The sequence below is a fragment of the Theropithecus gelada genome, chromosome 12, assembly GCF_003255815.1.
Source record: "Theropithecus gelada isolate Dixy chromosome 12, Tgel_1.0, whole genome shotgun sequence".
Taxonomy (NCBI): Eukaryota; Metazoa; Chordata; class Mammalia; order Primates; family Cercopithecidae; genus Theropithecus; species Theropithecus gelada.
The window spans coordinates 95,025,531-95,037,859 of NC_037680.1; the positions used below are offsets into that span (position 1 = coordinate 95,025,531).

The 12,329-nt window shown below is 61.4% G+C and overlaps 2 protein-coding genes across 9 annotated transcripts in view; both read left to right on the forward strand.

Moving 5' to 3' along the window:
- SLC11A1 (solute carrier family 11 member 1) overlaps positions 1–3,076 on the forward strand; it is a 16,743-nt gene extending 13,667 nt beyond the window's left edge. For both annotated transcript variants that reach the window (XM_025405380.1, XM_025405381.1), the window contains exons 13-15: positions 299–372; positions 815–968; positions 1,108–3,076. In XM_025405380.1, coding sequence (XP_025261165.1) covers positions 299–372; positions 815–968; positions 1,108–1,218 — 339 coding nt within the window. In that variant the 3' untranslated portion in view covers positions 1,219–3,076. The remainder of the gene's footprint in view (positions 1–298; positions 373–814; positions 969–1,107) is intronic.
- A 1,438-nt stretch (positions 3,077–4,514) lies between these two features.
- Positions 4,515–12,085, forward strand: CTDSP1 (CTD small phosphatase 1). Of its 7 annotated transcripts, XM_025403920.1 has the most exons (8): positions 5,226–5,669; positions 6,400–6,536; positions 7,728–7,876; positions 8,277–8,378; positions 8,512–8,568; positions 9,189–9,281; positions 9,386–9,571; positions 10,451–12,085. In XM_025403920.1, the coding sequence occupies exons 1-8, from the start codon at positions 5,563–5,565 to the stop codon at positions 10,577–10,579; spliced, it is 960 nt and encodes a 319-aa protein (XP_025259705.1). In that variant the 5' UTR covers positions 5,226–5,562; the 3' UTR covers positions 10,580–12,085. The 7 variants fall into 7 exon arrangements, with proteins under 7 accessions (XP_025259712.1, XP_025259705.1, XP_025259707.1 ...); XM_025403927.1 differs by lacking the exons at positions 5,226–5,669; positions 6,400–6,536 and adding an exon at positions 4,515–4,653; XM_025403924.1 differs by lacking the exon at positions 6,400–6,536 and having other exon boundaries at positions 5,647–6,311; positions 9,165–9,281.
- Positions 12,086–12,329: the final 244 nt, after the last annotated feature.

Sequence of the window (12,329 nt, forward strand, 5' to 3'; positions counted from 1 at the left end):
GCCTCCCAAAGTGCTGGGATTACAGGCATGAGCCCCCGCCCCTGGCCTTTTTTTTTTTTTTTTTTTTTAGTAGAGAGCAAAGCTCATGTATGTTGCCCAGGCTCGTTATCCCAAACACTTTCTCCTGCCTGGGAGCCCACAACCTGAGAAGGCAGGAGACGGGGAAGTAGGCTCACTGTGGTTAGGGCAGTTGAGCTTACACCCACCCAGAGGGTGACAAGCCACGCCCATCTTGTCCCCACCCTTGCCATATTCTGAGGCAGGATTCCTCAGCCTAGGCTCCTGCTGCTCTCCCCAGCTCCCATTCGCCGTGCTGCCCATCCTCACGTTCACCAGCATGCCCGCCCTCATGCAGGAGTTTGCCAATGGCCGGTGAGTACCCCCCTTCCCAAGTGCTGGATTGCATCACCGCATTTCATCCTCACAGCCACCCAGAGGTACAAGCTACAATTCTCCCCATTAAGCCAGTGAAGCCACAGAGGCTCAGAGAGGCTAAGGAACTTGCCCAGGGTCACACAGCTAGCAAGTTGGGGAACCAAGATTGGAATCCAGGGTGGAGGCCTGTTTCTAGAGCCTGAGCTCCTCACTCTCACCTCAGACTCAGCTCTTGCCAAATCCCTCCAGTGTGTAGCCTGGAGGGCCCAGGAGGCAGGAGGTGGGGAGGTGGTCTATCTGCTCCAGGTCCCACAGCCCAGAGAAGCGGCCTTTGTGTATCCACCCCCACCCCCAGTGTGGGCACTGGGAGAGGAAGAGAAGTAGATGCAGGTGGTCCAGCTGCAGCCAGCCAGTCCTGAGCCTCTCTCGTGTCCCCCAGGCTGAGCAAGGTCGTCACCTCCTCCATCATGGTGCTAGTCTGCGCCATCAACCTCTACTTCGTGGTCAGCTACCTGCCCAGCCTGCCCCACCCTGCCTACTTCGGCCTTGCAGCCCTGCTGGCCGCAGCCTACCTGGGTCTCAGCACCTACCTGGTACAGTAGGGCCAGGGGATGCCTTGGGAATGGGTGAGGCGAGGACGGGAGGCAACCAATGGGGAGGGTCTGTGGGGACACATTGGGCCTTCCCCAGAGGTCTTGGCCTCTCCCCAACTCATGGTCGCCCCTCCGCCAGGTCTGGACCTGTTGCCTTGCCCACGGAGCCACCTTTCTGGCCCACAGCTCCCACCACCACTTCCTGTATGGGCTCCTTGAAGAGGACCAGAAAGGGGAGACCTCTGGCTAGGCCCACACCCGGGGCCTGGCTGGGAGTGGCATGCGTGGCGTGACTGGCCTGCTGGATGTGGAGGGGGCGCATGCAGGGAGCAGGATGGAGTAGGACAGTTCCTGAGACCTGCCTTTAGGGCTTTAGGGGCTTTAGGGATCTGCTATTTCCTAGCACAGCCATGTGATTAACCTCTGGGTCTCAGTGTCCTCATCTGTAAAATGGAGACACCACCACCCTTGCTATGGAGGTTGAGCACTTTAACACAGTGCCTGGCACTGGGGACAAAAACAAACAAAACAAACAAAAAACATTTCAAAAGGTATTTACTGAGCACCTTCAGGCGTGACCTGCCAGCCCAAGGACGGGTGGGGTAAGGACTTGGGGACTTGGGCGAGACACAGGCTCCAAACTGGAGCTTGAAATAGTGTCTGATGAATGTTTGTTTGTTTGTTTATTTATTTATTTGAGACAGGGAAAGGGTCTCCCTCCGTGTCCCAGGCTGGAGTGCAGTGGCGCAATCTTGACTCATTGCAACCTCCGCCTTCTGGGTTCAACTGATTCTCGTGCCTCAGCCCCGGGAGTGGCGCGCACCACCACGCCCAGCTAATTTTTGTATTTTTAGTAGAGACGGGGTTTGCCATGCTGGCCAGACTGGTCTCGAACTGCCGGATTCAAGTGATCCTGCCCCCACCTCCGCCTCCCAAAGTGCTGGGAATTAGAGGCGTGAGCCACTGCACCCGGCCTGATTAAAGTTACATAAATACTAGTTCCCTTCTCGTCCAAAGGAGCAGGGAATGGGAAGCGGGAAGGCACGGAGTCTCTAAAACATCTAGAAGACCCCTACGCCAGGGTCTGGTTCCTATTCGCCGCAGCCTTTCTGTTCCGCCTGCAACCCATTTTCCAGACAGTAAAACGGAGGCGCGCTTCTTTCTCCGTCAGGCACCAGGTCATAAGGAACCCAAGAGCCCGTGCCTCTGAGGGCCAAGCTATTTGCTGTTTCCTCAAGGGACCCGGCGGCCGCGACTCCCACGCCGCGCCGTTAGCGCTCCCTCTCCGCTGACTGCTCCCCCTAGGGGCAGAGACAGTCCCGACGCCGGCCCTCCCGCCCCCTCCCCGCCAGGCGGAACGACGGGGGGAGGCTGGCGCTCGGGGCTCGCGCCCTGGGGCCCCAGAATCCTCTGGGGAGAGTGGGTCGGGGGAAGCTGTGTGGGCGGGGAGTCCCCTCTGCCTTAGGGAGCAACTGAGCACCCCTTCGCCCCATTCAGGGGCTGCACTTTACAGACGCTCCCTAGGCTGTTTCTAGGCTCCCCCAAGTCCCTCTTCCAGCCTCCTCGGGTCCCTCGGACCCCAGCCCAGGACCTGCGGAGAGCCGCAGCGAGGAGACACTAACGGGCCTTTCCCCAGAGTTGAACCTGGGCCGGGTGTTGCACCTGAAAGAACCCCCGATTTCCCGGGACCCAGCAGGGCGGGCGGCCTGGCTCCGCGCTCAGGTCCGGACGCTTGTTTATGAGAAGAATTTCCTCTTTCTTAAAAGGGCAACGATGCGAGTGGGTCCCTCAAAGAGAAAAGGGATGGGACCGGGCTTGTGCGACCTGGGCAAGTGCTGCAGAGGGTACCTGGACAAGAGGGCCGCCCGCCTCCTCTAGGGTTGGCACTGGAGATGAGTCCATGCCAGCTGAAAAAGATAGATGGGGGGGCGTGTAGCGAAGAAAGGCATTTCCCAGATCCTTTAGCCTCCTGGAAGTGCCCCAGTTGTACCCCCTACACACCCCTCTCGTGAATTCACTTGGCATTGAGTGCCAGTCCTGTGCCAGGCCCTGTGTTACAAGTGGGGGAGGGAGGCAAAGTTCCGAATTAAAGATGTCAGCTCTCAAGGGCTCCACACTCCAGTGGCGGGAGACAGCTGTGCAAACAAGTCTCTGGGGCAGGATGCGGTGAAGGCCGCTGCCCGAGGCCGGCCTGGGAAGGGGACTGAATCTTGCTGAAGGGGGGTCAGGGGTAGGGGGGAGTGCTGACAGGACAGTCCAGGAGGAATGAGAGTGCTAGGAGCATGGGGACACGTCTGTGCACATCTGCCAAGACATGAAGCCTTCTGGGGACGTCTTAGATCTTGTGGGGCAGGAATGGGGGGACGGCAGAGGAATGGGCAGGTTGGTCAAGAAGACACGGAGGGTCGGCTAAGGGGCTACCCAGGGCCTGGGCAAAGGGCTAGTGATGAGGTCGCGCCAAGGTCAGTCGTTTGGAGACTGGAAGGCGTCTACTTAGAGCTGCCCCCATTCCACCCATTGTAGCTCTGGTTCTTCCAGCCCGGGCTCAAATCGACCCTCCAGGAAGAGGGGTGCAGAGTTGCTCTTCTGGAAGCTCCCTTTAGGCCTCTCAGGGAGGGCGTGGTCGCATTCGGCACTCCCCAGGAGCCTGCTGAGCGCACCCCGACTTTCTGCACCGCTCCCCCCATCCCCCTGGGATGGGCTTTTACCAGCCCCGTTTGGCAGATGGGGAAGCTGAGGGGCTGGGTTGGGAGGGACGCTTCCAAATCCACAGGTGTCAGACAGCATCTTGCTGAATCCCGTTCCTGCCCCTCCCCGTTTCTGATTTGTGGCCTCCATGATTTTATTTTTCCTGGGGTGCGAATCGATAAAACAGACAAAAATTAGAGCGCATAAAGCGAGCTCCACCTGTAGAGATAGAGAGCAGCTGGGTGTAGACAACCCCCCGAGGGAGGACACCCGAAGGACCCCCTCCCCCCACGCAATCCTGGCCTCTCGAGTCACTCCATAACTACCTGCCCCGAGGCGTGGGGAGAGAAGTCCGGGGCTCCAGGCAGAAGGCGCGGCTGCCTCTGCTGCCATGGGAGCATGGGAGGAGGAGTTAGGTCTCCCTGGGAAAAGACCGGCACAGGCAAAGACTTGAAGTGGCGATAGGTTGGGGTGGAGGAGGTGGGGCATTCCTGAGGAATCCCGTGAGCTCAGGATGGCCCGTCTGGGAATGGTGGGTGGGGGGACAGCCGGCCAGGTTCCAGCCCCCTTCACAGAAGGAGAGGAAGGCGCGCCACCCAACTCAGGCCAAGGGCGAGGCCACGACTCCACTCGGTCCCTCGCCACACGCTTCCTTTTGGGGTCATGAGGGCCCCGCATCCGGAGATAAAGCTGAGGCCCCACCCAGGGGGCCGGACCGCAGGGGAGACAGATGTCCCGCTCCCAGGCTGGAATCCCGCCTTTGCCCTCGCCGGTAGACCCGGGGAACGTCGCTTCCTTTCTTGAAGCTCAGTTTCCTCATCTGTGAAATGGGATAAGGAGGCCGTTCTAAGGGGTAAATGAGGTTAGGGGGCGCAGCCAGAGCAGGCCTGGGAGAGCGCCAGCAGCGCGTGGCGATCACGGTGAAGCGCAATGGTGGCCGCCCCGTGGGCTACCCAGAAGCAGGAGGAGGGCCGAGGGAACCAGCCCGGGGGCCGGGGTATCAGTCCCCGACAGTCCCCTCCCGCCCCTGCTCCCAGCCTCAGGGCACGAAGCCGCCGCGCCTAATGGCAGGCGCCGCTCCCCTCCCTTCCCCTCCCGGCCCCCACGCGGGGCCTCCCCTCCCCGGCTCCCCCTCGGCAGGGCCTGGCGGACGTGCGCCGCGTCGCACCCGGAGGCCGAACGGGACAGGACGCGCCCGCCCCGCCCCGCCACGGAGGCCCGCGGGAGAGCGGGGAGGGGAGGAAGTGCCGAGGCGTATTTGTCGGGCTTGGCGTTATTAGTTTTTAAATGGTGAACTTACAGAATAGTAATGACGAGTGAAAAGACCAACCCGCAGACCCACGGCGCGCACCACGGAGGGGCTTCCCGCGAGAAGGCAGGGACCTTCGTTCCCAAGTGCCTAGCACTGCGCCATGGGCCGGGTGGAACGAGCCTTGAGGGCCTCTGGTTTGAGGTCCCCACGGTCGGGCTTTGGGCCCACCGCGTGCGGCGCCGTGCTGGGCTCCTGGGATCGGCAGCGAGTCCAGTGACCCCCACCGCACCCCCAGTAATCACAGGGCGGCCGGCGAACGCGGGCAGGGGAGGGGACCTGGGAAGGCCCCTGGAGAAGGTGGCATTTCCTCGAGGTCGGTGGAATTTGGCTACGCGGAGAGAACAGCGCATATGAAAACTTCTCCAGGCGGGAATGCGTGGTGGCCTGTGCGCGGCGGGTGGACGTGCGGGGCCCCGGGTGGGGCCGTGGGGAGAGGTCGGCAAGGGACTTCCCAGGGCAGGGAATTGAAATTTCACGCCCTACAGACCAGGGGCACCTTGCCCAGGGGCTGCGGGGGGCGGTGACCGTCCTATTCAAGACCGTGATTCTGAGGTTTGCTCAGCTGTTTCAAGCCAGCAGCGCCTTCGCTGGCTCATGACGCCCTTGCGAAGTGACCTTTGCGACCACCAGACAGGAGAGAAGACCCATTTTACAGATGAGGTAGCGCTATCCCCAAGTCCTCAACGAGGTAACCAAGAAGCCTCTAGTCCCTGGTCCTCAGAAAACGCAGAGGTGGAGCCGCGCCGCACTCGTGCACTCCCGGGCGTGGGCGCTCCGTGCGGGCGGGCCTTGGCCCAGGGCGCTCGGCGGCCTGGAACGGTGAGCCGGGTGCCGAGCCTGCCACGCAGCCGCAGAGGCTCAGCCCCGCCGGCGGGCGGCAGGAAGGGAGGCGACGCCCCCTGGAGCGCGGCAGGAACCCGGCCCGGCCCGCCTCCCAGTCCGCCTAGCCGCGTCGGTCCCAGAAGTGGCGAAAGCTGCAGCCGAGTCCAGGTCACGCCGAAGCCGTTGCCCTTTTAAGGGGGAGCCTTGAAACGGCGCCTGGGTTCCATGTTTGCATCCGCCTCGCGGGGAGGAAACTCCATGTTGTAACAAAGTTTCCTCCGCGCCCCCTCCCTCCCCCTCCCCCCTAGAACCTGGCTCCCCTCCCCTCCGAAGCTCGCGGGGATCCCTCCCTCCCACCCCTCCCCTCCCCCCCGCGCCCCGATTCCGGCCCCAGCCGGGGGGGAGGCCGGGCGCCCGGGCCAGAGTCCGGCCGGAGCGGAGCGCGCCCGGCCCCATGGACAGCTCGGCCGTCATTACTCAGATCAGCAAGGAGGAGGCTCGGGGCCCGCTGCGGGGCAAAGGTACCGGGGCTGCGGGGAGGGGGCCGAAGTCGGGGCGCCGTGGGAGGAGAGGAGTGGCCGGGATCTTCCCCAGAGGAGCCGCCGCCGCCGCCGCCCCGGGCGGCCGCCTCAGCCGTGCCCGAAGCTCCCAGCCCGAGAGGGAGCGGGGAGAGAGTTTGAACTCAAAGGAGGCTCAGAGACGCGGGGCGGGGCCTGGCGCCTTTGGGGCGCTCCCGTCCGCTCGAGGTGAGGAAACTGAGGCAGGAGTAGAGAAGGAACTCCTTCGGGGGCTTCCTGGCTGGCATTGCGTGGTGCATGGGCGCCCCCCCCCCCACATTGGCGCCAATGGAGCTGGGAGATGGGGGAGCTAAAGAGGGTGCCTAAGGGCCACCCGCTGAGACTCCGCCCCACCCCCTCCCTTGGCTGCGGTTCCGTAGGGTCTTGGTCTTGGGAGGGGGCGCCGAGGTGACAGCGGGCTAGGGAGGCTTGGAGGGATCTCCCGCCAACACATAGCCACGTTCCCACAAACTTCGCGTCACGCGTGGAGGCGCCGAGCCCCTCGGAGACACAGAGAGGACTGTCAGCACTTCCAAGAGTTGCCTGGCGCCCGCGGGGAGAGTCGTGCGCCTAGTGGGCACGCACTACCCCGCGAAGCCTAGCTGCTGCGCGCCCCCCCACCCTCGCGCGTGGCTGGGCCGGGGTGGGGGTCTGCCCGTCCTCTTCCCCGTGTGGATCTCAGGACCTGGACGCTGCCCCCAGGTCTGCCCACCCTCGCCTGGGCCTGGCTGCCCTGGAGCTGAGGGCAAGGTGGAAAGGCTAGTTGCAGGGGGCTGAAGGGGGATGGGGTGGGAGGGGTGTCTGTTAATCAGGCCGCCGGTCCTGGGCTCCAGGTCGGAGGTTTGGGCAGGGTGGGGCAAACAGATGGCCACTGGACATTGGCCCTAGGCCGCAGGACTGCACCCCTGCCTCTGGGCCCAGCCGCAGTGAGGACTTTGTACCAATGGGGGTGGAGAGGATGGAGAGAGGGCAGGGGCAGACTGCCATGGGTCCCAGGCCCTGGCTGTCCTGGGCAGGGGTGCTCAAGTAAGGTGGGGTCAGGAGGCACCCCAGTGGGGCTGATCATTAGCAGTCATGGAGGCTGTGAGAGGCAGGGAGAGAGCACCCCAGGACCCCCTTCTCCAGGCCACGCACTCCCTATGTGGGCGCCTTAATATCTGATAGGTCTCTATTTGTCAGGGACCTGCAGGAGCCTTAGAGCAGATTGTGGGGCCTTGACAGGGGCATTTCAGAGAAAGTCAGGATCTGCCTTCGTGTGTCTCCCTTGATGAAGGGGCCACAGCAAGATCCTCCCAGCTCAGGGGTTCATGCCTGGGCACACATGCAGGATTCTGCAGGCCAGTGTGCCCCGAGCCCCCAACTTGGGCCTCCCTACTTCAGGTGACCAGAAGTCAGCAGCTTCCCAGAAGCCCCGAAGCCGGGGCATCCTCCACTCACTCTTCTGCTGTGTCTGCCGGGATGATGGGGAGGCTCTGCCCGCCCACAGCGGGGCGCCCCTGCTTGTGGAGGAGAATGGCGCCATCCCCAAGGTGCGTGGGGGCCAGGTGGGGCCGCGTGAGCACCTGTACTAAGTATTCAGGGTTTTAGGGGAAGGGGCTCCTAACTGAGCTTTTCAGGATGGACTTGCAGACCTGCATGGTGAAGAGCAGGTGGGTGGCAACCTCCCCTGCCAGGCCCTGCCTACTGTGGGGAAACTGAATTCTCTCTTATAAGTGGAAGCTATTTTCTACCTTGGTTTTCAAAGAGGTCTCAGAGAACCAGGAGGCCTACCCAAGCCCCAGAGCTGGCAGGGGCAAAGCTGGGAAGGGGGAAGTATCTGTCCCCTGGGCCCGGGGTTCCTCTAGAGAGGTCTAGGGGGAGAAGCCTACATGGGAGGAAGGATGGGCCTGGAGAGAGGCACCCCAGCCAGCCTCGCCCTCCCTATAGCAGACCCCAGTCCAATACCTGCTCCCTGAGGCCAAGGCCCAGGACTCAGACAAGATCTGCGTGGTCATCGACCTGGACGAGACCCTGGTGCACAGCTCCTTCAAGGTGGGCCCTGCTCAACGGTCCTCAGCCTGGGTCTTGGAGGGGTCCCCTACCCTGGCCTGGGAGGGAGGTGTGTGCTGGGCCCCATGCCCTGGGGCTCCTCCTCTTAACTCCAGCAGCTCTTTTCCCCCCACAGCCAGTGAACAACGCGGACTTCATCATCCCTGTGGAGATTGATGGGGTGGTCCACCAGGTGAGGGCCAGGAAGAGGCAGTGGTGGGCTTGGCATCTGCCTCCCAGTCCCTAGGTTCTTCCTACCAATCTGGAGCGCCTCGGATGGGAATTGCATACATGTGGAATGTCAGAGACCCAGAGAGGGCGTGAGACTTGCCCCAAAGTCACACAGAACCTCAGGGGCTTGTGCTGACTCCAGGCCTGCCGAGTGGGCTCCTCCTCTAGGCTCCCCCATGCTGTGCCCCCTCGCCCCACCCTGCCCGGGACCCAGTTCAAGTAATTCAGGATAGGTTGTGTGCTGTCCAGCCTGTTCTCCATTACTTGGCTCGGGGACCGGTGCCCTGCAGCCTTGGGGTGAGGGGGCTGCCCCTGGACTCCTACACTAGGCTGAGGCAGGGGAAGGGACTGGGAATTAGTGACCTCATGAGGTAGGACTGGCCAGTGGAGTAGAAGTTTTGATCGTTTTTGGAGTGGGGGTGGCAGTTTCCCAGCAGTGGTCAGGGTAGCTGGCCAAGTGGAGCCTGCAGGCCCAGCCTCCTTCCTGTGCGCCTCTGCCTCCCTGGCCCATGCCCTCCCAGCCCTTGGCCACCCCCACACTGCCCCACTGGCCCGCAGCCGCCTCACTGGTCCGCCCCCCAGGTCTACGTGTTGAAGCGGCCTCACGTGGATGAGTTCCTGCAGCGAATGGGCGAGCTCTTTGAATGTGTGCTATTCACCGCCAGCCTCGCCAAGGTGAGCCCCACAGGGGTCCTGGGGCAACCGTACTCTCCCACCCACCTCCCACATGCAGCCCAATGAACCTGCAGGCCCCAGGATGACCCACCTCTTGCTCCCAGTATGCAGACCCAGTAGCTGACCTGCTGGACAAATGGGGGGCCTTCCGGGCCCGGCTGTTTCGAGAGTCCTGCGTCTTCCACCGGGGGAATTATGTGAAGGACCTGAGCCGGTTGGGCCGAGACCTGCGGCGGGTGCTCATCCTGGACAACTCGCCCGCCTCCTATGTCTTCCATCCGGACAATGCCGTGAGTGCGGGCTGGACTGGGACTGGGACAGGAGCTGAGGCCCAGGAAGGGGTCAGTCCATTCAGCCCACCTTGGCCTCCCGGATTCCCATTTGGGGGGTGGGTGCCCTCCCAGTCCTTCCTGCATTCAGTTGCCTGTGCCTGCTGCCCACTGCCCTCATCCACCTGCCCTGCAGCCATGTGGTCCTTTCCCCTCACACACAGCAGAGCATCTGCCATGCACAGGGGCCCCAAAAGGGCAACCGAGTTTGGAAAGTTTCAACTTTTCCAACTGCCAGTTGTGACCTACTGATGGCTCACATAATTAATTTAGTGGGTCCTGATAGGGAATTTTAATAAAATGAAATCAAATAGAAAATATCCCGTCGGGTGCAGTGGCTCATGCCTGTAATCCCAGCACTTTGGGAAGCTGAGGTGAGCAGGTAGCTGAGCCCAGCAGTTCAAGACCAGCCTCGGCAACATGATGAAACCTTATGTCTACAAAAAATACAAAAACTAGCCAGGCATGGTGATGCATGCCTGGAGTCCCAGCTATGCAGAAGGCTGAGGTAGGAGTATCACTTGAGCCCTGGAGGCAGAAGCTGTGGTGAGCCAAGATTGCACCACTGAACTCCAGCCTGGGCAACAGAGCAAGACCCTGCCTCAAAAAAAAAAAAGTATCCGAGTGCTTTGCACAAATAAGGTTAAGAATTGTGAAGCTTTTGCATTGTTAGGTTTATAAATGTGTTTTTCTGGGGGTTGCTGTCAAAAAAGTTTGAACACTATGGGTGAGGGGTTTTCAGAAACTGCATGATCTGAGTAGTAGCTACATAGGGCTGGCCTGGAAATTCTGCACTCAGGACCACCTGCCCCCCTCACCTTCCTACACCCACTTCCCCAGGTACCGGTGGCCTCGTGGTTTGACAACATGAGTGACACAGAGCTCCACGACCTCCTCCCCTTCTTCGAGCAACTCAGCCGCGTGGACGACGTGTACTCAGTGCTCAGGCAGCCACGGCCAGGGAGCTAGTGAGGGTGATGGGGCCAGGACCTGCCCCTGACCAATGACACCCACACCTCCTCCCAGGAAGACTGCCCAGGCCTTTGTTAGGAAAACCCACGGGCCACCGCCACACTCAGTGCCATGGGGAAGCGGGCATCTCCCCCACCAGCCTCACCAGGCGGTGCAGGGGCAGCAGGCTGCACTGAGGACTGTGAGCCCCATGCCCCATGTCAGTGCCTTCGAACCTCCTCCCCCATTCTCAGGGGACCTGAGGGGCCCTGCCTGCTGCTCCCTTTTTCTGTCTGTGTCCATGCTGCCATGTTTCTCTGCTGCCAAATCGGGCCCCTTGGCCCCTTCCGGTTCTGCTTCCTGGAGGCAGGGTTCCTGCCTTGGACCCCCAGTCTGGGAACGGTGAACATCAAGTGCCTTGCATAGAGCCCCCTCTTCCCCGCCCAGCTTTCCCAGGGGCACAGCTCTAGGCTGGGAGGGGAGAACCAGCCCCTCCCCCTGCCCCACTTCCTCTCTTGGGACTGAGAGGGCCCCTACCAACCTCTGCCTCTGCCTTGGAGGGAGGGGAGAAGGTCTGTTACCACTGGGGAAGGCAGCAGGAGTCTGTCCTTCAGGCCCCACAGTACAGCTTCTCCAGGGCCAACAGCTGAGGGCTGCTCCCTGCATCATCCAAGCAACGACCTCAGACTTTTGCCTTAACCAGCCCTGGGGCTTGGCTCCCCCAGCTCTGAGTGTGGGGGCATAGGCAAGACCCCCCTTGTGGTGCCATATAAATATGTACATGTGTATATAGATTTTTAGGGGAAGGAGAGAGGGAAGGGTCAGGGTAGAGACACCCCTCCCTTGCCCCTTTCCTGGGCCCAGACGTTGGGGGGAGGGAGGGAAAGGATTTTTACATTTTTTAAACTATTTTCTGAATGGAACAAGCTGGGCCAAGGGGCCCCAGGCCCTGTCCTCTGTCCCTCACATCCCTTTGCTCCGTTCATTCATTCAAAAAAGCATTTCTTGAGCACCTTCTGTGCCCAGCATTATGCTAGGCACACCAGCTAAGTGTGTGTGTGGGGGGGTCTCTACACCAGCTCATCAGTGCTTCTTCACCCACCCGACTTCACCGGTGCCTTTGCGGGATCTGTAGGAGGTGGGACCTTTTGTGGGGTTTGGATCTCCAGGGAGCCCGACCAAGTTGTCCCCCTCCCCTGTGCCAACCCATCCCCTACAGCCCCCTGCTGGCTGGGGGCAGCTCCCAGGATATCCTGCCTTGCGACTCTTGTTTCTGAAGCCCCTCCTCCTAACATGGCAATTCCGGAGGTCAAGGCCTTGGGCTCTCCCCAGGGTCTAACGGTTAAGGGGACCCACATACCAGTGCCAAGGGGGATGTCAAATGGCGATGTCGTTGTGCCCCCTTACCCCAGAGCAGGTGGGGGGGCGAATATGGTTGGCCTGCATCAGGTGGCCTTCCCATTTAAGTGCCTTCTCTTTGACAGAGCCCCAGTGTAATGAGAACTAAAGAGAAAGCCAGACCCCCATCTTGTTTCTGTGGTTATTGCGGGGTACTTAAGCAAGTGGGGTGTGGGCCTTGCGCCTGCCGTGGGACCCCCGCTTCAGCACACCTGGAGGGGCTGCCCGTCCCTCGACACTTCAGGTGGGAATGGGCAGCGTCAGAGCACAAATTTGAGCCTCCAGGCTGTGTTGTTCTACCTCTCCCCGCCTCGGGGATGTGGTCTGCAAAATGGAGATGTACCCTCTTGGCAGGACTAATTAAATGCCT